This window comes from Podarcis filfolensis (genome assembly GCF_964270895.1).
Source record: "Podarcis filfolensis genome assembly, chromosome: 15".
In the NCBI taxonomy this organism is placed as follows: Eukaryota; Metazoa; Chordata; class Lepidosauria; order Squamata; family Lacertidae; genus Podarcis; species Podarcis filfolensis.
In genome coordinates, this window is record NC_139618.1 from 3,156,680 (window position 1) to 3,182,743 (window position 26,064).

At 48.8% G+C, this 26,064-nt stretch overlaps 2 protein-coding genes and 1 long non-coding RNA gene across 4 annotated transcripts; 2 read left to right on the forward strand and 1 right to left on the reverse strand.

Annotated features, from left to right (window-relative positions):
- Window positions 1-225: 225 nt before the first annotated feature.
- TAX1BP3 (Tax1 binding protein 3) lies at window positions 226-10,331 on the forward strand. The gene is made up of 4 exons (XM_083588056.1): window positions 226-521; window positions 5,432-5,551; window positions 6,804-6,881; window positions 8,194-10,331. The coding sequence occupies exons 1-4, from the start codon at window positions 237-239 to the stop codon at window positions 8,329-8,331; spliced, it is 621 nt and encodes a 206-aa protein (XP_083444182.1). The 5' UTR covers window positions 226-236; the 3' UTR covers window positions 8,332-10,331.
- CTNS (cystinosin, lysosomal cystine transporter) lies at window positions 9,959-26,034 on the reverse strand. 2 transcript variants are annotated; one of them, XM_083587949.1, is made up of 11 exons: window positions 25,895-26,034; window positions 23,507-23,576; window positions 20,545-20,623; window positions 19,577-19,664; window positions 18,541-18,644; window positions 17,580-17,711; window positions 16,242-16,341; window positions 16,033-16,152; window positions 15,250-15,420; window positions 14,184-14,301; window positions 9,959-11,782 (listed from the first exon to the last, which is right to left on the reverse strand). In XM_083587949.1, the coding sequence occupies exons 2-11, from the start codon at window positions 23,568-23,570 to the stop codon at window positions 11,652-11,654; spliced, it is 1,107 nt and encodes a 368-aa protein (XP_083444075.1). In that variant the 5' UTR covers window positions 23,571-23,576; window positions 25,895-26,034; the 3' UTR covers window positions 9,959-11,651. The 2 variants fall into 2 exon arrangements, with proteins under 2 accessions (XP_083444075.1, XP_083444074.1); XM_083587948.1 differs by having other exon boundaries at window positions 23,507-23,590; window positions 25,910-26,033.
- LOC310750256 lies at window positions 20,643-21,831 on the forward strand. Its single transcript, XR_014542027.1, has 2 exons — window positions 20,643-21,447; window positions 21,480-21,831. It is a non-coding gene; the product is annotated as an uncharacterized lncRNA (long non-coding RNA).
- Window positions 26,035-26,064: the final 30 nt, after the last annotated feature.

The window sequence follows — 26,064 nt, forward strand, 5'->3', positions numbered from 1 at the left end:
CGAAGAGGGGCGTGGCGACCGTTGGAGGAGAGGGCGTGGCCTCTTGGTAGGCGGAGAGACATTGCAGGGAGCGGCAGTTGGAAGGGGCGTGGCCCGGCCGCGGGAGGGGGCGTGGCCAACCGAGGTCCCGAGGGCGAGTATGTGCGCGCGAAGAGGGGCGTGGCGACCGTTGGAGGGGCGTGGCGTGGCCCGGCCGCGGGAGGAGGCGCTTGGCCGCGGCGGAGGGGGCGTGGCCCATGGCGAGAGCGGCGCCGGGCAAGGGGCGTGTGCCGCCTCCGCCTCCGGCGCCTCGGCGGGCGCGTGAGCGACACGGGGCGGGGCGAGCGGGCGGCGAGGGCGTGGCCGTGGGCGTGTCCATCCCCCGAGGGGGCGTGTTCGTAGCCCGCCTGGGTCGGATCGGGCCGCTCTTCGCCTTTTGTTCCGTGGGAGGCGAGCGAGTGAGGCGCGGCGCCCGAGGCGGGGAGGCCAGGCCAGCGGGGGCCATGGCCTACATCCCCGGTCAGCCGGTCACGGCCGTGGTGGTGAGTGGAGGAGACGCCCTGCCCCCCCCCGTGTGGGACCCCAAAAAACCCAGCCCTCCCCCCAGTTTCACTCTCCTCTATGGGGCTGAGGGGGGGACTGGAAAAGCAAAGGATTTGCAATAGTGACTAACGTTGCTCTTAATCGTTTTGTAAACCGCTTTGGGGGGAAAACAGCCACAAGCGGCATGCAATTCTAATGGAAGAAATATTGAATTTAAATCCGATTTTAAAATAAAACCCATCTGCTTTGGATGGGAATTATGTTAATGTAGTAATAACAAACGTCACCCTCGTTGGTGGCGATCTGTCGCCCGCCTTTCAGCCTAAGGGCCCAGGGCGGTTTGCAACAATTAAAACCGCTAAAAAGAGTTTAAAACAGCTCACAGTCAGTGCTTTTCTTCTAGGAAAAAGGGTTCCAGTACTGCGTGCCCCTGAGTACCTCCAGGAAAAAAGCACTGCTCACATGCAAAAAAGTAGAGTGGGTTCTCAAAGCAGGCACCTCGAGTGTCAAAAGCTAAGGAAAATAGGTTTTGATGTATTAAAAGAAAAATGTAATAACAGTGGTGATAATTTATTAAATTGATGATATATTAAAAACATACTATAATCTCCCTGAAATGCATAGTGGAAGACCTATCTTTTTCATTCAGGAAAAAGAGGGTGAGGGGGCATTTTAGCCCATCCCACCTCTTCTTCACCTGCTTTTAAAAAAAATGTTGGGGATGGAATGTGTGTGTAGAAAAATCAGCTATTTTGCTGCTCCTTTCCAACCCTAACTCTTTCTTGCCTCCTTTAATTTGAATGGATGCATAGAATTGAATTGGAAGGGACTCCGAGGGTCATCTAGTCCAACCCCCTGCAGTGCAGGAATTTCTGCTAAACGCATCCATGGCAGGTTGCCATCCAACCTCTGCTTAAAAACTCCAAGGAAGGAGAGTTTGCCACCTCTCATGGGAGTTTTTTTTCCACTGTTATTCTACTCTTTGGCTGCTCTCTTGGAAATGCTGCCAGAACATCTTAGTGGTTGCTTAATTTCAATGGGCTTGCTGATTACTGTTGGCTATAACCCATTGTGCAAATATGTGTGTGAACTTCACATATAATTTATAAAAATAGCAGTGAAGATTGTTTTTATCCCTAAAGCACTTTGACCTTTCCTATAATTGAATCTCAGATAGACGTTTACAAGGCACTGCACTTGAGAGTTTCCAAGACACTCTCCTTGCTTACAGTTTATGTGCGACAAAAAAGGGACCATAGAATGGGCTGTGGAAAGGCAAGCAAATTGAGGCACTGATTCCGGCCTAATAGGAATCCTTGCAATGACCTGGTGGGACGGTCACTGTGGGCGACATTTCTGGGCAAGGAAGAGGTGCCAAACGGCTGCATTCGTTCTCTGCTTCTGCTTTATTAGGAGGCTGCCCACAATTTTGTAGTCTCTCGAGGGATGTTTCCCTCTCTTGCTCTCTCCCCTTATTTCATTACCTCACTTACTTCATTTGCTCTTATCTCCCCTCCTTTCCCTTCCAGATGCTGCTGAACTGCTGCCTCCCATCATCCCTGACCGTTGGCCATGCTGGCCATTGGGAACCGCAGTTCTGCAACATCTGGCTGGCCCCAAAAGCCTGTTAAGTCTCCTGCATTCAGGGGTCTTCCTCCAGCTGCTGAGCAGGGGTCTCGACTCCCAATCTCAAACCCTGCTGCATTCTTCCAACCCTACCAGTTGATCAGACCCCCACGATCTCAGAAGTGTTCTGGCTAAAAGTTCCAGAAGGCGTGTGTGTGTGTGTGGCTCTTGCATTCCATGGATTTACTCCTTCCGGGAAAATTCCTCTCTTGCCCTGCCTGATCAGGGTCTTAAATCTCTCTCCCTTGTTTTGTGCCTCTCTTCTACTTCCAACCTTCCCCCACAATTGCAAATCTTTATGCTTTATCCTTACCTGGTTCCGCCTGCCCCACCCTCCAAACCTTGCCCTCCCTCTGGCCGCCAGTCTCCCTTAGATTAGATCTGTTCGATTCCATCTGATCGGTTCAGTCTCCTTTGGGAGTGGTTGGTGATTCATGGCTGGTTGAGCAAATAGCTGGGAGGAGTGAAAAATGCTCTTTTTGTCGTCAGGGCACTGAATAAGCATAACGTGTATGTGTGTGTTTTGTTGCCGTCTGGTACAGGGAGAGAGAGAGAACCCTCAGGGTAGCCTGGCCCATAACCTGCTCCCTCCACCATAACACCCTCTCCTTAGCCTAAGGTCTGGGGTATTTGATGAGTGCACCTTGACAGGAAACCTGGAAAAACACATGGATGAGTCAATAATGGCTTGTCTAGCCTGAGTGCTTACAAGTCCAATGGTGATTTTTTTTTTAAAAAAAAGGTGAATGGCACAGACTGGTAGAGTATGGGTGTGGTGGGGAAAGTTTGGCCCTGGAAATCCCGTTTCCCAAAGAATGGGGCAGCTGTGAAGTTCAGGGAGTGGCTTTTGAATGCAAACAGAGCAGAAAACATTGTGGACCTTTCTTCCCCAACCTGGTGCCCTCTGGAGGTTTTGGAGTATAACTCCCAACAGCCCCTAGTCCAGAACATCTGGAGGGAAACAGCTTGGAGAAGTCCGTAGTAGGCATGTGGTGTATCTCCTGATCATGTGGAATACAACAGTGGAAGAAAGGGTTTGAAAAGATGAGGTTTGCTGAAAACTGGCACTTGTTCATTGCATTTATGTCCCTGCTTTCCTCAGGGCAGTGTAGGTGAAATGGGGTGCACAATGGCCCCGTGTGGTCGATTAAGATGAGAACGCAAGAGGGACTCGCCCAAGGTCACCCAGTGAATGGAGATTGTAACCCAAGCCTTGTTGGTCTGACATTCTGCACTGCTACACCCCACTGAGCTCACAGAGAGCGAGCGCATTAGTCATGCATCATAAGAATTTGGGGTGTGGAAGGGATACCGGGGGTGAAAGCACTGGAAGGAGCCTTTCTGATTGCTTTTCTAACAGGCCATGAATGCTGTCTGAAAGTGCTGAAGATGGAGAGAGCGTGGCATTATCTTATCTCATGGTATGAAGCAATCCAGAAATAACAGTCATAAGAGGCGGGGTGAGGCTTGTTCCCAGAAGTCAAGTGCAATTCTACCCAGATTTACTTGGAAGTCAGTGTCATTTGGTTTAGTGAGGCTTCACCCCTCCAAGTAAGGATGCATAGTAAGCATTGCAGCCGAAAGCTCAGCATTGGTCCGGGTCTGTGTATTTTTGCACCCCCTTCCCCTAAACATCTGGGTTTCGCTGTCCCCTACAAGGTAGTCCTCCAGATGTTATTGAGCTCCAGGTATGCCTGACCATTGGCTGAAGGGTTTTGGGAGTACGTCAACGCTGCTCTTTTCTACAATTCCCCTCTCTACTCCAGGAATCAACTCTTTGTTGTCAGGGGCAGGGAACGCGCGGCCCTCCAGATGTTGCCAGATCAGAACTTCCATCATTCCTCTCCCTTGGTGTTTGGGGGTGCCACAGTTAGCCACTCCTGCCATAACAGATCTGGGATTCCTCCGCTCTGAGGGTAGCAAAGCTGTGCCCCTCAGGGAGTGTGGTATCGACTTCTCTCAGCCCTAGCCAGCAGGACCAGGGGGTCAGGAATGAATGGCGGGACAACCCAATGCCATCAGGAGCCTCTCAAGTTCAGCCACCCCTGCTCAGCTCTGTGATCATGAGAGAGAAACGCTGACGGTTTTCATTTTAAAACTGAAATTGACTGTTCCCTGAAGGCAGGAGCCCACTTGGCTTTAGACCTGTCCAATAAAAATGCCAAGTGATGGTGCCATTTCATCCCCTCTAACCTTTTGTCCATCTCACGAGGCAGCGAGCCACTTAACGCTATCTCTGGAGTCACTGCTGCCATTCTGCCTTGTTTGGCTGTCTTCCCTTTGGTCTCTCTCGCCTTTTATCTCTCTCTTTCTGAAAGTGCTTTTCTCTTTCCCCCCTCAATGAGCTCATAACCCCCGTCTCCAATAAAAGGGTGCTTGTCTACACGGGTGAAATCCGATGCTTCCCCTCATTTCAGAACTGGCCGTTCTTGACCCCCGAGGAAATGACCTTGGATAGAAAGAATGGGAGCAAGGCACGCTCTGGGAAGATGGGGGCTTTTTGTTTCCAAAAATCCCTGCGGCCCAAGCCTTGGCAGATTACCCTAATCTTTACCCTAAACTACTGCCCTTCCCTAAAAGTATTTCCCTTTTCCTGTGGTTTGTTCTTCCTTCCTTCCAACCCTCCTTTCCCAAATTACTCCCCTGCCATCCCCTGTGTTAGAGCATTTGGTCCAATCCTGCAAGGCTCTTCTGAGCTGTCTGTCTCTCCTTTCTGCTCCCTCTGTGACACAAGGGCAGGTCAACCAATCACTGCTGAGGGCTCCTCTGCCCCCACCAAATCCCACGCTGGGCTCAGATGAAGCTGCTTTGGTTTAGAAAAACGCATAGCTGGCTCAGTTGCTCTTTGTAGTTAAGGATGGGATAGAGAGAAAAATTCTTCTGCTTTTTTTGGGGGGGGCAGATGGGAAGCAGGGCTTTGTGAAGAGCAGATGGTGGTTTTGTGCAAGATGTTGTGTCTGGCAGTGCAACAGCAAAGGCCTTTATACTGTGACACACAACCTCCTATTGAGACACCCACCCACCCCTTTTGCAGTTTCAGAACCCTTTTCCCTTTCTGAAGCAAGCAGGATGTGACCCATGGTGTCATTGCATGCTTGCCATATGTCTCTTTTTTAAAATAAAGGCCTTGTTGGCTCCAGATTGCTGGACAAGAGCACCTCTTTGTCCTGTTATCAAGCGTCTCACAAGAGCCAGAATGGATGAATCCCAAGCCGCAGGGGTGTACGTGGGCCTGCGAAGAGTCCTCGCGTTTCACACGACTCGCCTCTCCCTTCCCTTTCAGCAAAGGGTCGAAATCCACAAGCTCCGCCAGGGCGAAAACCTAATCCTGGGCTTCAGCATTGGAGGCGGCATTGACCAGGACCCCACGCAGAATCCCTTCTCGGAGGACAAGACTGACAAGGTCAGGATCTCGATGGCCTTAAAAGGCCCCTGGGCTGGTTTCGTGTAGGTCTGGCCTTGGCGTGATTTGAGCAGCAGAGTGTGGCTGGATCCTGATTGCGTCCAAAAATGCCTCTGTTGCTGTTGCTCAAATCCACCCTGAAAAGATCACTCTTGGTCTGGAGCCAGGCTGATCATGCAGGGAGCCTTTTTGAGGGGGTGGCAATTTCTACAGGCTGTAGAGAAGACTGGCAGTGTAACAGGAGACTTCCGGGCATGCCAACTCTTGTCTGTTTGATCGGCTTTCTTTGGAGCAGACTGGTCATGATCCACTCACCTGGCCTGTTCTTGGGAAAGAAGGAGTCTCCCCAAGCAACCAGATAGGAAAGGCCTGGGGGAACCTTCATCTTCCCCACTGTGGAAGAAGAAAATGGCAATTACTCCTTTTTCTTTTATGCCACAAGTGTAACTGGGTATGTGTAGACAACAGATGGACTGTTTCAATGTAGACTAGCAACTTGCAGGGCTGTGTGGGCTTGTGCGATCAAAAGACTCAGTTGATGGAACTTACAAAAGCCCTGGTACAAGGATGTCAGGTGGCTCTGAGGATGAACGAGCAGGGAGGACAAAGGATTTGGCCCTGGCTTTTATAAGCTTGACTCATGTGCAGGCCCGTCTGGAGGGTGGCTGTCTGGAGTCGCTTAGCAGAGAGTCCACTGGCTGAAGCCTTCCTCTCTCCACCTCAGTTCCTGTCACTGAGCAGAGAAGCAGAAAGCTCTTCACAGAGGTGCCTCCCAGAAGCAGTAAGCCAAAGGGATCTTTCTCAGACACCCTCACTTCTGGGCAACCTTCTGAGAGCCACATGGGCAGGGATGCAATTTTTACTTTTTGTATGGCAGGCTAATTTCTGCCTCAGTCACGCATCCCTCTCTACCCTCCGTCCAGACAGTTGAGAGGCATGATCAGAGTTCAAGGGCACATTTTCACCCAGGCAAAAGCCCGCAAGGAGGGTATGAAGTAGGGCTGGTGAGGGTTGTGGCCTGGGGAAGAGTCCTGAGGGCCTGATCGAGAAGTATGGAGGGCTGCATCTGGCTCCTGAAGGTTTCCCACCAGTGAACGAAGTCATCTAGAGCCGATCGTGCAAGTGGATCAGGGCCTTGTCACAAAATGAGCCTGGAACCACCTCCCCACCTCCAGTTTTCATTTCATGTGCATGTCCAGTGGGGGACCTCCATGGTGGTATCTTTATGCAGTCCGTCTTTTTCTCCTCTCAGGGCATTTATGTGACCAGAGTGACGGAAGGTGGCCCTGCCGAAGTGGCCGGCCTCCAGGTCGGAGACAAGATCATGCAGGTAAATCCCAGACTGGTTTAAGAAGAAGCAGGGGGGCGTCCCAGATTTCTTCCACTGCCAGGCTTTCCAGCTACTAAGTTTTCCCATTTAAAGTGTGGGAGGTTAGGCTGAGAGGTCGTGACTGGCGCAGTGTGCTCCATGGATGAGTGGGGATTTGAACCCTGGTCTCTCAGGTGCAGGCCTAACATCCTAACTGCTACACCACGCTAGTGACTTTTCTGAGTGGTCTGTTTTTATGGACTCAAAGCTTTAATCACTCCATCCTGTGAATTAAGTTGCTGAAGACCTTCCTTACGAGGCAAAACAAAAACACAGAAAGCTGCCTTATATATACTGAGTATATATCTAGCTCATTAATGTCTACACGGACTGGTAGCAGCTCTCCAGGGCTTCAGGCAAGGGGATTAAACTAGGGATTAAACATGGGACCTTCTGCATACAAAGCAGATGCTCAAACACTGAGCTGCTGTTTTATTATTTATTTAATTTATATCCCCCTCTTCCTCACAAAGGAACCCCTAGAAACAAAACCAAGACTCCAGTCCTCCTGATTCTTAATTAAGGGGTGATTTAAATAGGAAGCTGTCATATACTGATCATTTCCCCATCTACTGGCTCTCCAGAGTTTCAGACATTTCCTCGCTCTATACCTGGAGATGAGCGATTGGACCTGTGACCTTCTAGATGCAAAGCAGATGCTCTACCACTCAGCTACAGCTCTTCCCCTGCATTTAGGGCTGTACAGGTTAGAAAAAAGTTGGAGGAGTCATGTTTAAAACTAGAACCCACGAGATTATTGGATCAGGATCCAGAAAGCTCATTGCTGGACCTTGGACCAGTCACTCACAGCCTTATGTGCCCTGCCGGGTTGTTGCAAGGATAAATGGCAGCGCAAGAATCTTGTACGCTACCTTGAGCTCCTCAGAGGAGAGATGGGATGCCAATGTAATAAAGAGCAGCATGGAGAATTCTAGCCTGATACTAACATCCGCCGCACTCACACCATGAAGCTCACTAGAAATCGGGTAAGAGTAAGATTAAAGCACCCTCATCACTGCCACAAAGATTGTGGTGGTAGCCTCTTGTTTTCAGAAGCGTTTTCACCCAGATTTGTTGAGGTCTGTGGGTGATGGTAGTGGTGGTGAAACAGAACTTGCATGTGCAGGCAGAGGCCACCCCTGGATGTGGGGCATTAGGAACTGGCTCCCAGCTTCTGACTGCCAACACCCCTCGGTTGGCTGTCCTCCTGCTCCTAGTCTGCTTTGAATTGGTGCTGGGCCTTTCCTCAAGCGATGCTGCAAATGTATTGCAGGTGAACGGCTGGGATATGACAATGGTGACCCACGACCAAGCCCGGAAGAGGCTGACCAAGAGGAACGAGGAAGTGGTCCGCCTCCTGGTGACTAGGCACTCCCTACAGAAAGCTGTGCGGGAGTCCATGATGTCCTAACCGTGCCATTGAGTTGGTGGGGGGGAATGGATAATTTCAAACAGGGTGGGCAGGATGCTGATCACGGACCACAGCCAGCTGGGCTTGGAAGACTGCTGCACACACCCCCCCCCAGTGCAGAAAATCCCTTCCACAAAGGAGGTGCCATCTTTGTTGAGAGACTTGCCCCCCTCTTGGTTGTACTAAAAATGGCACCAGTACAGTAGCAGTTTGACCTGGCAGGATCAGCAGCTATGGATGGGCGTGGGGATCCTGTATTCCCTGCCTCTCCAGGTGTTGCTGGAGTGATCCTTCAGCTGAGGCTGCTGGGAGCTGGAGTCTAGCAACATTTGGAGGGCCCCTGGTTCCCCACTCCAATCCAGCAGGGGTCAAAGCGAGGTGCTCCCTTGGGTGGCGACACTGATACCAGCTGTGCAGGGAAATGTTTTGGCTTAAGGACCGACCCTTGTATGTAACCTGCCCGGACCTTCTCTTGCACAAATGGACGGCATCCAGCTTCTCCTGGTGAATTTCTCTTCCTAATGCTGGCTGAGTTCCAAGCCTAGAGAGCCTTCATCATACAACCAGGGGGAAGGAGTGGGGTGGGATATGGGGGTTGGGGGGGACAGGGGACAGTTTTACAAGCTCCAGTACCTTAGCTCCTTTAGAGTGTCCTCTAACATAAAATGCGTCCCAGGAAACTCTTTGTGGCTTAAACACCAAAGGCTCTTAAGACTTGTCATTTTGCAGAAAGCCCACATTTCAATTTTTATAGCAAAGGCATTCTTGTAAATAACCTCGTTCCCTCTGTGTGTGTGTGTGTCCTCATTCTAGTTCTAAAGCTTAGGTATAAGATAGCAAATACAGCCCACAGGAGAGAGAGTCCAAACCTACTCTTGACACTTGGGATGCACAGATTAAGCTGAAACCTTTGGTTGTGCCAAAGCGCCGTGTGCGAGTCCCCTTTCAACCTGTACGTGGCAGATTAGTGGCACCCTGGACTGGAAGTGCTGAACTGTAAAATGATAACAATATAGACCTTTTACGCTAGAGTTATTTTAATCAGGGGTGGCTCACCTGTGGCCCCCTGGATTTCACTGGACTCCAGCTCCCGTCATCCCTGACTTGGCTATGCTGGCTGAAGGCAGCTGGGAGTTCAACCCCTCTGGGTGCCCGTGGGGGGGGCACCTGTCTTGTAACTGGAAACCTCGCTGATTCTCTTCCATGTTTATCTCCGTTGAGATCAGGGAGCCTGTTGCATTCCAACGCCCATCATCCCTGCTCCAAGGGACTGGGGTCATAAGAGCTGGGGGTCCCCCAAAAGACCTGGAAGGTCACAGGTCCCCCACGGTCACACTGGGTCTTTTTCTGGGGCAGAAGCCTTAAATCATGCTTTGGGAGGGCTATCGCTCCCCCAGAATTGTCTTCCCATACCTGCTTGAGGGAATAGCTGCATTTGTGAAGTTTGTTCAAAGGGCAAGTGGTCTGGATCTTTTAGAGGGCTGAAGGCATCTCCCTGCCACACTCTTCCAGCAGGTTATCCTAGTACACCCATTTTGATTGATCTTGTATACGGCCTTTCTGGAATTTGCTTCCAATCACAGTTTTTGTATTAAATGTAACGGTCCACATTACTTTTTTTTTTAAAAAATCCACTGTAAATAAGCCCTTCTCTCTCCCTCCCCCGCAAAGTTTGTACCTCTAACTTATTTCAGTATATTACTGCTATTCCACTTTTGTGCTGATTTTACTTCAGTGATGTTAACCTTCAAGCTGAAAAGAAATTGCCAGTCTTGTCAAATACCACTAGATGCCTCTTAAATCACTGCATTTTGTACTTTGATGATGCCAAGGTAGTTTAGGGACTTCCTCTCTTTTGGCAGGCTTCCGTGAGGAAGCCTTGGCAGGGTGGGGTGGGGCTTGCATGTTCAACTGTTTCGTTTTTTTGTAAGGGAGGGGAGCAAGCAACTGTACAGCTCTGCTGCGTCTCATTTTACACAATAAAAGGAAGCTGGATTTTCTGTCTGGAATGTATTTCTGTCACTGCTTTCGTTGACGTGTTAAGCGTTGGAGGACAAGAGCCAACTTTGAAGAAGTGGTTCCACAAGCGTTGCTTTGTTCTCACTGCAGGAGAATGGGAAGGCGTATAAGTTGGGTGCTCTCCAACTCTTAGCAGCCACAGGCAGCATGGCCAATGATTTCCTCCCTCCCCTGATTTAGGCAACCACAGTGAACATGAGTAGGGCCTGCTGGAGGGGGCCAATGGCCCATCTAATCCAGCATCGTGGTCTCACAAGAGCCAACCAGGTGCCTCTTCTGGGAAACATGCAAGCAAGACCTGGGCACATGAGCCCTCTCCCCTGCTGCTGTTTCCAGCAATTGATTCTCAGAAGCATAGCTGCGTCTGACTGTGGAGGCAGAGCAGCGCCATCAATGGCCTCGGCTTCCATGAATACGTCTATTCCTCTTTTGAAGCAAACCAAGTTGGTGGGCCATCACTGTCTCCCGTGGGAGCGAGTTCAAGAGTTTCCACTGCCCACCCCTCTCCAGTATGGGAACTTTTCTCCCCTTCCTGACCTGGAGATGCCGTGAAGAGAATGCTGCACTTTGCCAAGTGACAGCGCTTCCCCAATATAAGCCGCTTTGCCCCACGGCTGGAGACTAACCAAAGGCTGCTTTGATCAGTCACAACCACACCGCTTCAGGTTTTGCTGGATGAGTTTTGAGTCAGACCGCCCTTGTACAAAGTTGTTTTTATTTTATTTGAAAAAGGCCAGATCACCAGTTCTTCATCTCAACAGCAAAGCTAATAAGGGAAGGAAAAGGTTGACTCAAAGCAACCTCCATGAACCCGTTTTCCTTCCTCTTCCCCCAACCCAAAGGAAGACATGCGTCTGTGGCACAAATAACCTTCAAGTATATAAGTAGTTTGGATCGTGGCATGGATTCCTTCAGAGAAGCGACCCTTTTCTCCTTCCTTGCAGGCAGCTGCAAACTTTTAGATGGCAAGATAATGGCCCATACTCGTAGCCGTAAACAGCTGGAGAGGAAGAAGTAACCCCATCTTCCTTCTGAAGCAGCTGTGAGCACCACTTGCCTGAAAAGCCCCCAAGAGATTTCCCTCTGCAGGAGTTGTGCTGCAGTCTCAGAAGGCATTAAGGCACCGGAAGGCGATTTGGAGCAGCAAAATGAGGTTTGTAGTAACCAAGTCCACGTGAGGAATAGGTCGGAGTCGCTGTGCTTTTCAGACAACCAAGTCTGATTCCCGTAGCGTTGTCCACCTCAAGGAAGCGCAGCTGGCGAAGGCAAGCACAGAGGGAGCGTCCCAGCAGGGCGGATGGTTAATCAAAAGTCTCGTATTCTTGGGGACGGTACAAGCAGTAATGCTGGACGATGAACACAATGTCAAAGATGATGGAGAAGAGGCCCAGCCCAAACTTGGTGGGGTCCCCAAAAAGCAGCCGCCATTCATCTGAAAAGCAAAGCAGGGAAGAAACACAATACAGATTGTGTATCAGCGACAGAGTAAGTAGAGAAAAGATTAAAGGATAGAAGAGGAAGGGACACGAAAGCTTATCCAAATTTGTACCCCTCCTGTCCACCTGAAGCTGAAACTTGGGGGTCATACAATGAAAAGCTGATATACCAAAATGTATAATTAATAATAATTTATTTATAGCCCGCCCATCTGGCTGGGTTTCCCCAGCCACTCTGGGTGGCTCCCAACAGAATATTAATAATAAAAAAGCGATAAAACATCAAACATTAACAACTTCCCTAAACAGGGCTGCCTTCAGATGTCTTCTAAAAGTCAGATAGTTTATTTCCTTGACATCTGATGGGAGGGCAAATAATAATAATTGAAAGGGCAAAGAATAAAAATAGCCTGCATGTTCACACAAGGCATCCCTCGACAGATTCACACACACACCTCCCCCCCAAACCCAATCATATTTTGTGGTTTCTAAAAGCAGAGTAGGGGAAACTCCAGGCCAATGCAGTCCTCTAGGGCTCTGTCTAGCCACCAGGGACTCTTCCCCAGGGCACTCTTCAAGCAGCCCTGCTCCACCCCTCTGCTGAAGCACTTTTGCCTAGGCAGAATGGGACAAAGGAGGAGGAGGACTTGTTTGCTTAGATGGCAGGGCGCCTGTTTCTATAAACTGCAGACTTGCGGTGCTGGAATGCAGCGTTCTGTGTAAAAGGTAACACACCTGGGACTGCCCACTTTTGTCCCTGTGCCCCCCACCATCAATGGTATGTGGTGCCTGGAATGTCCCATCCCTGTTATAAATGTCTTAAAAGGAGTGCAACAGAAAGAAAAAGGATTTCTGCCCCAAGCTGCTTAAGCAGATAATTGGGTTTTTATAAAAAAGAGGGTGGGGACATCACAGTATGAATTCACCCTGACAAGATGGGGCAGTGGGCAGTAGCTTAGGCCTAGTGTATAAATGCAAGGGAATGAGAGGGTCAGATGGGGCTCTGCCGCTTTAGAGGAAGACTAAACCCAGCGCAGAAGTTTCAAGAATGGAAAAGGATTACGGGGTTTTTAAGGGTTTGTTTATTCACTGCTTCGTGGCCCAAAGACAGCCCCCCAAAGTGAATAGCATATTAGTATAATAATAAATGCGACAATCATTCAAAATAATAAAAGATGGCAAAAAGTGCCGTATTTTTCGTCCTATAGGGCGCACCGGCCCATAGGACGCATCTTGTTTTTTTTGGGGGGGGGGAAGAATAAAAAAAAATTATTTCACCCCCCAGCCGTGGCTGCCGCCCCAAGCCTTGCGCACACCTGCCCGAAGCACGGGGCACCCTCCGGAGGGCTCCGCGGGCTGCAGGCTGCCGCCCCAAGCCTCGCGCGCCCGGCGGGACCTCCCGCCGGGTGCGCAAGGCTTGCCGATAGCTTCCTGAAGCCTGGAGAGCGAGAGGGGTTGGTGCACACAGATTCCTCTCGCTCTCCAGGCTTCAGCAAAAGCCTGCATTCGCCCCATAGGATGCACACACATTTCCCCTTCATTTTTGGAGGGGAAAAAGTGCGTCCTATGGGGCGAAAAATACAGTAAATACCAATATTTTCATCAGCTTCACCTAGCATGGGTGATAGGGGCCAGCGATATCTGGAGGACCACAGGTTGCTCCCCATTCATGCTCTGTGTACAGCAGCATATGAGGAAGATCATCTACCTCCTTGCCCATCTTTAGATTCTTGCGAAAGGTCAGTATCAGAAAAAAACAGAACTGTGGAGGACAAACCTCTGGCTTGATCAAGCTTGCTTAGCTCTAGGTTAGATTACTGTAACACATTATACATGGGGCTGCCTCTCAAGATGGTGAGGAAATTCAGCAGCCAGATTGCTCACCGGGGCAAGACAGTGTGAGAATATAATGCCATCCTGGCCCAACTGCACTATCTGCCAATTAGTTTCCAGGCCCAATTCAAAGTCCTGGCTTTGACCTATAAAGCCTTAAACAGCTCAGGACAGCAATACCTCAGGGATTGCCTCCTTTCATATGAACCTGTCTGGACCCTGTGATCATCATTCTGAGGCCCTTATTTGTGTTCCTCCTCTGCGAGAGGTCCAGAGGGCGGCAACACGAGAACAGGGCCTTTTCAATGGTGGCTCCCCGTATGTGGCATGCTCTCCCCAAAAAGGCTCACATGGTGCCCTCTTCAGGTGTCACGTGACATGCATTCCTTTCTAACCAGCCCCTTTGAACTGTCCATGGCTTTTTTGATGGGGTGGGATGTTTTATTGTATTCCCCCACTGGTTTTAACATATGTATGTACAGTAGGGTTTTTTTTTGTAAGTCTCTGAGTTGCTGCATTGAAAAGAAGGCGGCTAATAAATTTATCAATAAAAATAATAATTACCATTGTTGTAAGACTGCAAGAACATCTGAAGGAGGCTGAAGGTGCCTCCCGTGAAGTCCAGCAAAACATTTCCGATGCTCCAGCCCTCGGTGCTCTTGCGGCGGAAATTCAAGTAAGCCTAAAAAAGGAGGGAGAAGGTATCAGGGCAAAGGGACTCCCACTGGGAAGGAAGATGGTCTCCCAAGCTTCAAAGGACGAGTTTTTGGTAGGCTGGCACTGGTTTTCTGGTAGATCAGGCCCAGCTACATACAAATGGTGTCTTTTTAAAGGGAAAATGGGACCGACTGAAGGAGGGTGAGGTGAATTAAGGAAAATGACACGTGGATCTAGTTAAATGGCGTTATTTGTTTTGACGTCAGGCTATAGTAAACCACGAAAGTTGTAAAGGAAAAAGTAGTAATTTATATCATTGTATATCAGATGATTATGTTAAATAGATTCTTAATCGTATATTGTGTAATCTGAATTCTGCTCGTGGGGAGGGGATAGTCATGTTTATATTTATACCCTAATCAGTATTACAGTGGTCCCTTGGGTTAAGAACTTAATTCGTTCTGGAGGTCTGTTCTTAACCTGAAACTGTTCTTAACCTGAGGTACCACTTTAGCTAATGGGGCCTCCTGCTGCCACTGCGCGATTTTTGTTCTCAACCTGAAGCAAAGTTCTTACTATTTCTGGGTACTATTTCTGGGTTAGCAGAGTCTGTAACCTGAAGCGTCTGTAACCCGAGGTACCACTGTATAGGCAACTCCTTGTTTGCGCAGGGGCTGCGTTCTGGGTCACTGTGTGCTTGTGTGAAATTGCTTATTATTGGGACACCCATTTAAAAAGCCTGCAAACACCCCCTCTGCCCCTTTTTGTGATGTTTTGGGGTCATTTCCGGGTTCGGCGTGTACGCACGGTCACACGCATATGGGACACGCCTAAAGCGGTTGCTGCCTGCACTGTACTTTCATAATATTGTTTGGTATGGAAATTAAGAAAGGAGACAGAGGCTTGATGACAGACAGAGGCGAAGCCCAGCCATGAAACTCAGAACGCGTCGCAACCCCCCCCCCCCACTTACCTGGGGGAAGTATTTGACAAGGGTGACGCCCAGCTTGATGTAGGAGAAGTAGAAAAGGAAGGCCAGCCACGTGATCTTCCCGGCAGCGGCCACGGACAAGGTGGCGAAGACGAAGAGCCAGGCGAAGATGAGCAAGCCAACGGCCACCCAGGAGACCTTCTGGGTCCCTCTCTGAAAGGCCAGATCATCAGCATAAACAACTTACAAATGAGATATGCAGAACCAGGAGTTGGCACGTTGGGCGGAGGGTTTCTTTGGGTCCTGGCTCAGTGGTTAGAGAATCTGCTGTGCAGGCAGGAGGTCCGAGATTCAATGCCCCCGTATGAAACCCTGGAGAGCTGCTGCCAGTCAGTGTAGACACGGAGCTAGATGGTCTCACTCAACCCTAAGTCACTTTCTTGCATTCATCTTTAAATCTGCTCTTAAGTCGGAACCATGAGGACTAGCATCCTGCTTTATTTTGGGCGGGAGGAAGGGGGCTGTGGCTCAGTGGTAGAGCCCACAGAAGGTCCAGGTTCGAACCGAGGCAGGGAGGGCCAGAAGAGACCCCTGCCTGAAACCCTAGAAGAGCTGCTGCCAGCCAGTGCAGGCAATGTGCTAGATGGGCCAATGATCCAACTCTACAAGGCTACCTATGTTTCTAAAGGATTTCTAAAATGAAAAAGCTTTTCCTTTGAGTTAAACCAATATAGATGGCATGCCGGCAGTCAGAAAAGGCGCAGGCGTACGATCTTAGCCCTCAAAAGAGCTTCCAAGAGAGCGATCTGAAGGGTCCAAGCTCACCTCGTAGATCAGGCACTGGAAGATGATGAGGAGAGTCACAGCGACAGCGTGGAGGCTGAAGAAGACGTCATTGCTGTCCACCGGGTTCACACCATTGGGATAGGAGCGCAGGAACTGCTCCTAAGGAGGCAGGCGGCTGCTGGTCAGAACTGGGAATATGAGGCAATGGCCAAGCCCCAGTGGAAGGAAGGAGAGGGGTCCCCACCTACCTTCACAGATTTGACCCAGAAGAGGCCAACGTTGAAGACCGAGTAGGCAATGAAGCCGGTAAGGTTCAGGGCAATGAAGTCAAAACTGAGTCCCACGACACTGGAAGGAGGCAGGGAATAAAAACCCAGAAAATTATTACGACTTGATTTCTTGAATAAGAAATCAAGACAACAAACATTTTTATAAAAGAATGGAAACGGTTTATTGAATAAATTGTAACAGATAAAAACCATTGGCAGTTTCCTAAGAGTATATATTTAAAGAAGATGAGTAAATGAACAAATTCAGTTAATTTGGATATGCCGAAGGTATTAAAAATAAATTTAAAGAACCACAGAAAGTGGGGGAAGAAAGTCAAGTTTTGAAAAGTCAGAATGATTGTAAAATCAATGAAATGTATAAATCTGAAATGTATAAATTAAAAATTAAAAAAGAAAGAAAATTATTGCTACTTAGTATTTTAAATTTGTTACGTACCCTTCACTCTAAGGACCCAGAATGGGTAAAAAAAATTAAAATACAGGATCAAGGGACTGTTTTGAACAACTTACATTCACAGCAACAGGGTGGGCACTAAAACCATATGCATCTCAGGTGACAACGGCCAGAGTAAAGAGGAGCCTTCTGCATTGGCCAGAAACTATCTTGAAGGTGTCAGCCACCTGAATAGGGAGGGAGTTATTTGACTTTGGGGCCTCCAGAGAGAATGTTCTGGACTGCTGCCTGAGCTTCTGAGGGTGGTGGAACAAGCAACAGGGACCCCCTTCCCTCAATTTTAACACCTGAGAGGGTCTGTAGGGCAAGAGGTGGCCTTTCAGATCAATCAAAAGGTTATTCAAATGTACACATTGGTAGGCAGTCTTTTGACCCAACAGGGAAAATGCCATCGGCTAGCTTCCAAGAGCTGTGCATCGTCGATGTCTCACAGTGACAGCCAACTCTGAACTTGCCTGTCTGCTCAACCAATGCTAGAATGTCAAGTTCCTAGACCTTAGGACTGCAGAGATTTTAAGACTGAATGAAGCCTGGAGGAGGGGTCCGCTGTAAAGTCAGAGGCCAGAGGAGAAGCTGAGAGGGGGACGCAGTGGCTGTGGGGCTGATCCTTCAAGGGAGGCAAAAGTTGCTGTGTCCAGGAGAAAACGGGACAAAGGAGGAACAAGCAAGTCTGTACAGCAAAAAATAAAAGTTGTTTTTCTATATGCGATCTCCCCCTAGTGGTAGCTAGAAGGGAGCGGGAATTGTATTTTAGCTTATGCATGGGGTCCCCAACCTTTTGGAAATCTGGGAAATGTTATCATGGGCACCCCAAAAGCAAGACCCCTCTGCTTCCTTTTTACCTTTTCCGTCTCCAGTTCTCGAACACCTGGGGGTAAAAGGAGATTGACCAAGCCAGAAAGTAGATCCAGCCAATCACCTGGTCCACGATCCTCACTGCATTGCTGTGGATCACGAGGAAGCGGATTCTGGGCCTGCGGGAGAGGGAGGGGCAGCAGGTCACCAAAGGGAAGCTCACAGCACAATCCATTATATGATCAACTCTGGCATTTAAAAGCCATCGGGCTCAAGGAGGCTCATCCTGGAGCCAGTGGGATGGAAGACTTCAGAGTCCATTTCAAAGACAGGGAAGAGCAAACCCCTATAGGTTTCTCTTGGGAGGGGCCTGCCAAATTTAGGGCAGAGGGGGCGGCCTCAAATGGAGCACTGTCTGGGATAAACATCTGTTTGGGGTTTTTTTAAAAGCAGATTTCCATACTAGCAAGCATCTCCCAATTTACTCTGCCTCCTAATTTACTCTGCCTGTTCAGGCAGACAAAAAAAAAATGTGTTCTTAATTTGGCCTTTAGGTTACCCTCGATTTTAATTTTGAATTGTTGCTCTTAACGTCTTTACTTATGACTTCATGGTTTTAGTCTTTTTGCAAACTGTTCTGAGGTTTGTTTTTTGTCAGCCAAGCAGTATATAAATGTTATGATACAATATTATATCAACTGCATTCTGGCATTTCGTATATCCCACCTTTCCCCCAAAGAGCTCACATTGGGGTGCATGCCTCACCTCCCTCGACATTTTTTCTTCACAACAACCCTGTGAGGCAGGCACTGTAGGGCAGGTGGGTATGGTTTGGACAGAATTGCCTCACAAGCCATAACATAAAACAATTAGGTAGGAACGGAAAATTTCTGGTCCTCAGTGGACCTCAGTTTAAGAAATTTTTAAAAATCCCAAAATCGTTCCAAGGAGCATTATGGCTCCGGTAACAAGGATAGAAAAACACTAAAGGCTGACTCAACTGCTTACCCTGTTTGGTTGGACGAGTTGGACTGAAGATACACCGTCAGCTGCCCAACTTCTTTTGCTCTCACTAGGAAGCTCACCTTCTTTACGCCTGCCGTTACGATTACCTGGTAAAGCACGGAGACAACAGAAGTTGCTTTCTTCCCCAAGGACCACCTCTCCCCATATGAACCGACCTGGACCCTGCGATCATCTTTTGAGGCCCTTCTTCCTGACAGGTCTGGAGGACGGCAATGTGAGAACAGGGCCTTTTCTGTGGTGGCTCCCAGTTTGTGGGCTGCTCTCCCCGGGGAGGTCTGGCTGGTGCCTTTGTTATATATCTTTAGTGCCAGGCAAAAACATTCCTCTTTCTCCTAGGCCTTTGGCTAATTAATATTCTATATCCTTTTAAATGTGTTTGTGGGAGGGGGTTCTGGTCTGTTTTTGCTATTATTATTGAATTTTATGTTCTCATTTTGTATTTTTATGTTGCAAACTGCCCTGTGGTCTTCAAATTTAATAAACAAATAACTAACTATTCCAGGGCACTGTGCCTGGCCCTTGGGACTCCCCTGGGCCACACACCCCTCTCCTAAGGCCACATCCCTCAATGGACATGCTCTATGTCTTCCTCAAGTGCTTTTGCCTTGATCTCTTGATAATGCCTGAACAGAGATGGCTGTGCACATAGAAACACATGACACATGTGGGACTCTAATGCTACACTGCCCTGCTCAACTAAATTGCATGGATGCCTCTTGCTTGCCTATACAGGGATATGGGCTGGTGTACATAAACACATATTAGACTCTGGCTTGGTTGGAATGCAGCCTGCAGTACACAGTTGGGTCCACTTATTTTCCCCTGCTGGTCCCACCCACCACAGCCATGTGGCCCCCGGAAGCTCACCCACAAGGGAAAGCGGCCCCCAGGCCTCATCGCCAGATTCACGTGGGCTGGCAGTGGTTCTCCCGGACTCCAAACAGGAATCTTTCCAGGCCTTATCTGGGATTGAACCCAGTACCTTTCCCAAAAGGCAGGTGTTCGTTCCAGGACTTACTTGATCAGGCAGCTCGACGATGGTGCCATTTTCCCTGGATGAATATGTAACATTAAACGTGATCACCAGCGTCTGATTGAGCGGAGTGCTGGAAAAGATTGGGGAGGGGAGGGAATAGGAGAGACATTAGCAGAACCGCAGAGCATTTCTAAGACCCCATCTGCATTACCAACTTTATACTATCATAAAGGTGAAGGTAAAGGGACCCCTGACCATTAGGTCCAGTCGTGGCCGACTCTGGGGTTGCGACGCTCATCTCGCTTTACTGGCCGAGGGAGCCGGCGTACAGCTTCCGGGTCATGTGGCCAGCAGGACTAAGCCGCTTCTGGCGAACCAGAGCAGCGCACGGAAACGCCGTTTACCTTCCCGCCGGAGTGGTACCTATTTATCTACTTGCACTTTGACGTGTTTTCGAACTGCCAGGTGGGCAGGAGCAGGGACCGAGCAACAGGAGTTCACCCCGTCACGGGGATTCGAACCGCCAACCTTCTGATTGGCAAGTCCTAGGCTCTGTGCTTTAACCCACAGCGCCACCCGTGTCCCTATACTACCATCGCTTCCCCCAAAGAATCTTGGGACCTGTAGTTTGTTCAAGAAGCTGAGAGTTGCTAGGAGACCTCTATTCTCCTTGCAGAGCTACAGTTCCCAGAGTTCCCCAGGAAGAGGGGCTGACTATTAAATAAGTCTCTCAAGGGTAATCCTGGGAACTCTAGCTCTTTAAGGGGGCTAGGAATTTTATCTCCAGGGGGTAAACTACAGGGATTCCTTGCGGGGGAGCCATGTGTTTTCATGTTATGGTGTGACCTTTGTCCTGGAGGAAGAAAGAAGAGGCTATATTCTGGCTATTTTGCAAAGGGAGAAGTGATGTAATTAGGCAAATAGGGAGCTGAAAACCACACTTATTTCTTACCACCACCATCCCACCCTGTAACCTTCAAGGACAGAAATCAGAAACCCTGAGAGCTCACCTTAAAGTCACTGCAATGTCCATCACGCCACCATTCTCCAGTGAAACCTCCTCAGGAACAGAAAGCGTCGGGGGTCCATCTTAAATAGAATAGGGCAGGGGGAAGAGAGCTAAAAGATTTTCCAGCTTCAGACAAGCTACCACATGAATCATGCATTTTACGGCAACCCCAAGGGAGCGTGGGGGGGGGGAATAGTATGAACATAGGTTCCCACACCCTCCTTTGATGCCGTGTAGAATATTTAGAGGAGAGATTTGCTGGACTAACCTCTGCCCTAACCTGAAACTGTGTTCAGCAAGTGGTGTCAAGATTGAGGGGGACAGCTCAGAGCCAGTAGATTCTGAGCTGCATCGCTCTGGTTATTGCTGTATATTTCTTAATAGAGTAGACCAGATTAAGTTACTCTGTTAGAATCTTGAGTAAGGTTTGCAAGTACTTGTACTGTAGCAGCCTGGAGGGGGCTACTGGTCCAACTTGCCTGACTGGGAGTCTGGAAGGCAGAGGGCCTTCTTGGTGGTGGTGCCTGCCCTGTGGAACACCCTGCCACCAGATGTCAAGGAAATAAACAAATACCTGACTTTTAGAAGACATCTGAAGGCAGCCCTGTTTAGGGAAGTTTTTAATGTTAGATCTTTTGTTGTGTTCTTAATATCTTGTTGGAAGCCGCCTAGAGTGGCTGGAGAGGCCTGGCCAGATGGACGGGATATAATTAATAAATTTATCATCATCATCATCATCATCATAGTATGGTGTTTCAGTTTAGCAATTTCTTGGTGTGGTAGATGTCCAGGAAGCAAACACTGTTGCCGTTGTGTAACCAAATCTTAGTTTTTCAGAGACATGCTCAACTGTTTTAGATGTTGGGGTTTGCAGTGTGTGTGATGTGTAAGCACTTTGTACATGGTCATGGTTCCTACTGTTTCTGTAAAAATGAGAGGGGGTGTTGGATATTCTCTCTCTGTGTGTGAATCATTTGTTCCAGAAACAGAGAAGAAGTTTCAAGAAGCAGCAGAAGGCTGAGGTTTTTTTTGTCTATGCAAGGACCTTTTCTGTGGGAACTGACATGTACAGTGTGACAGGATGCACTGATAACAAAGGTTCTGTGTAACTTGTAGTAACTTGTTGCGAGTCTCTTGCTTGTGTCTTGCGGTGAGAGAAGCAGAGAGTGAGTCTTGGACTCTTGTTGGACTCTAAGCCTGTCTTAACCACAGCAGTGGTGAATGTCTGTACATATTTGCTACCAATATGCTTTTATACCTGTCAAGTAAACTTCTACACTTGACTGAATCTTTATGGTGCCCATGAGGGTTTATTGCCTACTGTGTGTACCTTTAACCCCGAAGACGCTTCCAAGGAAGGAGCGGTGTTGACATGCAGATCTGCTGAGAATGGATACTGGCACACCCACGCAGCAAAAGTGATGCCAGACCCAGTCCCTCCAAATCATCCATCAGAGGTTGATGGATTGATCCGACAGCCTTTGAAGCCAGGAAAACGTGAAGATAAGGTTCATTGTGCATTGTATAAAGGTAAAGGGTAAAGGGACCCCTGACCATTAGGTCCAGTCGTGGCCGACTCTGGGGTTGTGGCGCTCATCTCGCTTTATTGGCCAAGGGAGCTGGCGTTTGTCCATAGTTTTTCTGGATCATGTGGCCAGCATGACTAAGCCGCTTCTGGCGAACCAGAGCAGCGCACGGAAACACTGTTTACCTTCCCACTGGAGCGGTACCTATTCATCTACTTGCACTTTGACTTGCTTTCGAACTGCTAGGTTAGCAGGAGCAGGGACCGAGCAACGGGAGCTCACCCCGTCGTGGGGATTTGAACCGCCGACCTTCTGATCAGCAAGCCCTAGGCTCTGTGTATATTTCTCCTAGGGAAATCTCTCTTGAAAGAGATTCTTGAGACAAGTTGCTTCCCCCCACTCACTCCTCAGAGGAGTGGGGAAGAAAGATCTGTTGCTTATCGGTGGTTAGGGATAAATATACCACAAATTAGGTTTCTGTTTTTGCTCTAACAGGTCAGACAAAACCATAATTACACGAAAGGAGGATCCGATGGCCTGATTGACTAGTGCTGAACCCGGTTGCAGTTTTGCAATGACCAATCGCTTCTAACAAATAGATTTGACTGTACAACCGATGTAAGATATTGCCTGAATTTTACATTTCTTAGTGGGTGGGGAACATCAAGCAGCAGGGGCTGAAAGTGGACACCAACCAACACGCCCCCCCCCCGCCCTGATTTCTCTGTCAGGCCACCAACCCCTTTGGCCTTGTTTTGGATCCTCCTTGTGTGTTTTCGTCTGGCTGGAATGGGGCCTGGAACTCGTATAATACCAGTGATAGAGAGGGGTGCGAGAGAGAGAGAGAGAGAGAGAGAGAGAGAGAGAGAGAGAAGAAAGTAGAGCACAATACAAAAATATAATTTCCATTCTCTGCTCTGCCCACTTTTGACCTCTACCAAGCAGCCCCCAGAAGACCACTCAGGAAGAAACATGGCCCTCAGACTGACCCCTGTTGAAAGGACATTGTTTAAACATTTACAGGGAGACCACTATTATACTATATTCCTGTCTCAAGGAAAGGTATGCCTGCCGCAGGGTCAAAGAATGAGCATCATCAGACACCCAAAGCAGGGTAAGTGGGCTCTTTCCAACTCAGTGGAAGTACTTTTGATTTTCTCCCTATTTACAGCTACCACCCAAATTGGTGGAGTCTTGTAAGGAGCGGGCAGGGAAATGCGTTTGGAGAGAGGGCAGATCAGCGCCCTGAACTGGGGGCTTCCCACCCCAGCCTTAAAGCCACTGAAAAGCCATTCCGACTTAGACCCAGGAAGTGGTGGTCTTCGGAGCAAGCACTGCTGGTTCGTGAGTCTCATGACAAGTTCACACCCGCTTGAAACGGCAAGGAATCTATCCGGAGGCGAAACTCCGTCCTTTGATGGATGAGGGATGACTTACCACAGGCTCCCAAGGACGCAAGAGACAGGCCCAGCAGAAGGAAGAGGCCGATTCTGTGCACCATTTTTCCCTAATAGCTGGCAGCTGCAAATCGGCAAGTTAAAAGAGGAAGTCCTGGTTAGAGAGGCAGGGAGCGAGGGCTGATGTCCCAAGACAAAACTATGCTTTAAAAAAAAATAAAATAGAAAAAATTATGTTAGTCTAGGGGCAGGCATGAGTCTTAAAAGTGGGTAGGTTTTGGTTCAAATCCCAGCTCAGGTGTAAAGCTTAATCGAGGAGCTAATCGCCGTCTTTCAGCAGTCTACCTCCCAGGGTTGTTGAGAAGGTAAAAGTGTACAGTTGAAGGAAGGTGAGGACAGGTGACCCCACCTAGGCCCGAAGTCAACCCCCCCCCACTCAATAATCACACCAGGCCTCAAAACTGTCCCAAATTCCTTTTGTCTTCTAAAAATCCACAGCTACAGCTTTTCTGTGGATTCTCACAAGATGCTGGTACATAGGAAAAAACGTTACTTTTATCAGCACAAGAAGGCTTCAAAAAGCTAATGAATAGACTCTGTCAGAGCAGGCCTGAGAACTGAATCTTATCTCATTCGGTTGCAACATCTTGGACATGCTGAACCACCAGGGCTCCTCGACCCCTTGGCTCTCACTCTCCTTTCCTGGGAAGGGTGCCAAGAGTCCAGGAGTCCCAAGACAGCTTTCTGTTCATGCTCAGAGGAACTCATGGGGCAGGACTCCTGAGAGAGGAGAAAGGGGAGGAAATTGGAAGGGGAATATATACTCTGTGCAAATGACTGTGAACTGGTTCATGTTTTTGTGAGTTATCACACTTGCTCCTTCTACCAGTTCATGGATAGTAGAAATAAAGCTTTTTCTCCGAAACTATTCCTTGAGTGTCTGTTGACTCCCATCTCCCTTTCCCGGGCGCAATATTTTTCCCACCCGAGGGCAAAGCCTCATAAGGCTACACAGTGGCTTCCGATGACCTGCTTGTAGAGCATTAGTTACAATTTGTTTGTGCCGCGTCAAGCAATCATTACCCCATGCCTACACCAGCGCATTTCCCCATCCTTGTCGCAGGAAAGTCCTGATTTTGAAGTGAAATGGGTTTGTTGTGCAATATCTCCTAATCAACTATAATTTATCAACCCTCCAGCATGTGACTGAATCCCGGGTTGGGAGATGATGATGACATTCCTGCCACCTTGAGCTCCTTGGAGAAAGGGCAGGATAAAAAATGAGATAAAACGCTTTCTCTCAAGAGATATTTAAGTTTTACAACATCCCAAATTGAAGGACAATAAAACGGAGCAATACAGACACTAAATGCGGACTCTTGCATCATCAAACAGTCATTGTGCATTTGTACAAAATCATATGCTCCCATTAAATTGAAGTGGAAATCCCATACCCTCTTACCCTGCTGAACTCAATGGGGCTTACTTATATGAGGAGACATATTCCAATACGGACAGACCAGCCATCCAGAGTGGCTGGGGAAACCCAGCCAGATGGGTGGGATGGAAATGATAATGATAATAGGAATAATCATAATTATTATTTAACCTTTGCTTTAAAAACAACAGCACCCTCATGGGCAAAGTTATATTGCAACCAGAATAAAAGAAAAAGCTCCAGCATAAAAAAATGACAGCTTCACCAAATTTTGAATCGCATCAAAAGCAGAAGTGAGCAGGAGAAACTCTTACTATCATCATCATTTTATCATTATCAAGACCATCAACTGCCAACCACCTCAGCGTCCAGCGACTGCACTGTTTCAATGCAGATGCCCCACTCCACCCCGAGCATTTTAAAAATGCCAGTGTGGCTTAAAATCAAAGTAAGGAAGGGCAGGTTTAGAAGCGAGCCGTTGAAAACATGAGCTGGGTGTTTGGACTGAACTCTGTATGCGCTCAGAGGGGCTCTCAGACCCTTGCTTCACTGTCTCATAGCAAAGCATATGCGCAGAGGCGCCCCGACTTCCCTGGGTCCCTGTTTTTTTGGGGGAGGCGAGAATAAAGTTTTGAAGGGTCTCAATGGTGCGGGCACCCTTGGGTGGGGATTGGGGTGTCATGCCCCCTGTGGCCATAGGATGCTGCTGAGGGCTGAGAGAAGGAGGGGAGGAATGCAAGGGAGACACTTCTCTCTCGCACACGACCCCCTTCCCAGCCCAAAGCGCCCCAATTTTAAAAGTTAAAAGGAGCCTGAAGGGAAAGCACCGCTGTTATAGACTACAAGCCCCATTATGCAACGCGGCACCCGAGGCTTCCCAATACCGGCGGCAGCGCACCGCAATGCACACTGGGAGTCGAAGTCCTCCGAGGTCTGATTCGCCCCCTCGTCAGAAATAAACTTAAAAGGCCGCCTCGCAATCCTTACAACGGCCCCCTAACTCACCGCAGTGGGGCGGGGAGCGGTGTCTCCTCCTGCCAAGCGGTTCCCGCGACTGCCGTCTTTCCCCTCCCCGGCGTTGCTCCCACGGAAGCCTTTCACGTCGTCACCAAGGAGACGGGCCTTATATAATGGCCGGCCGCGCCTCAGGCCTTCCTCTC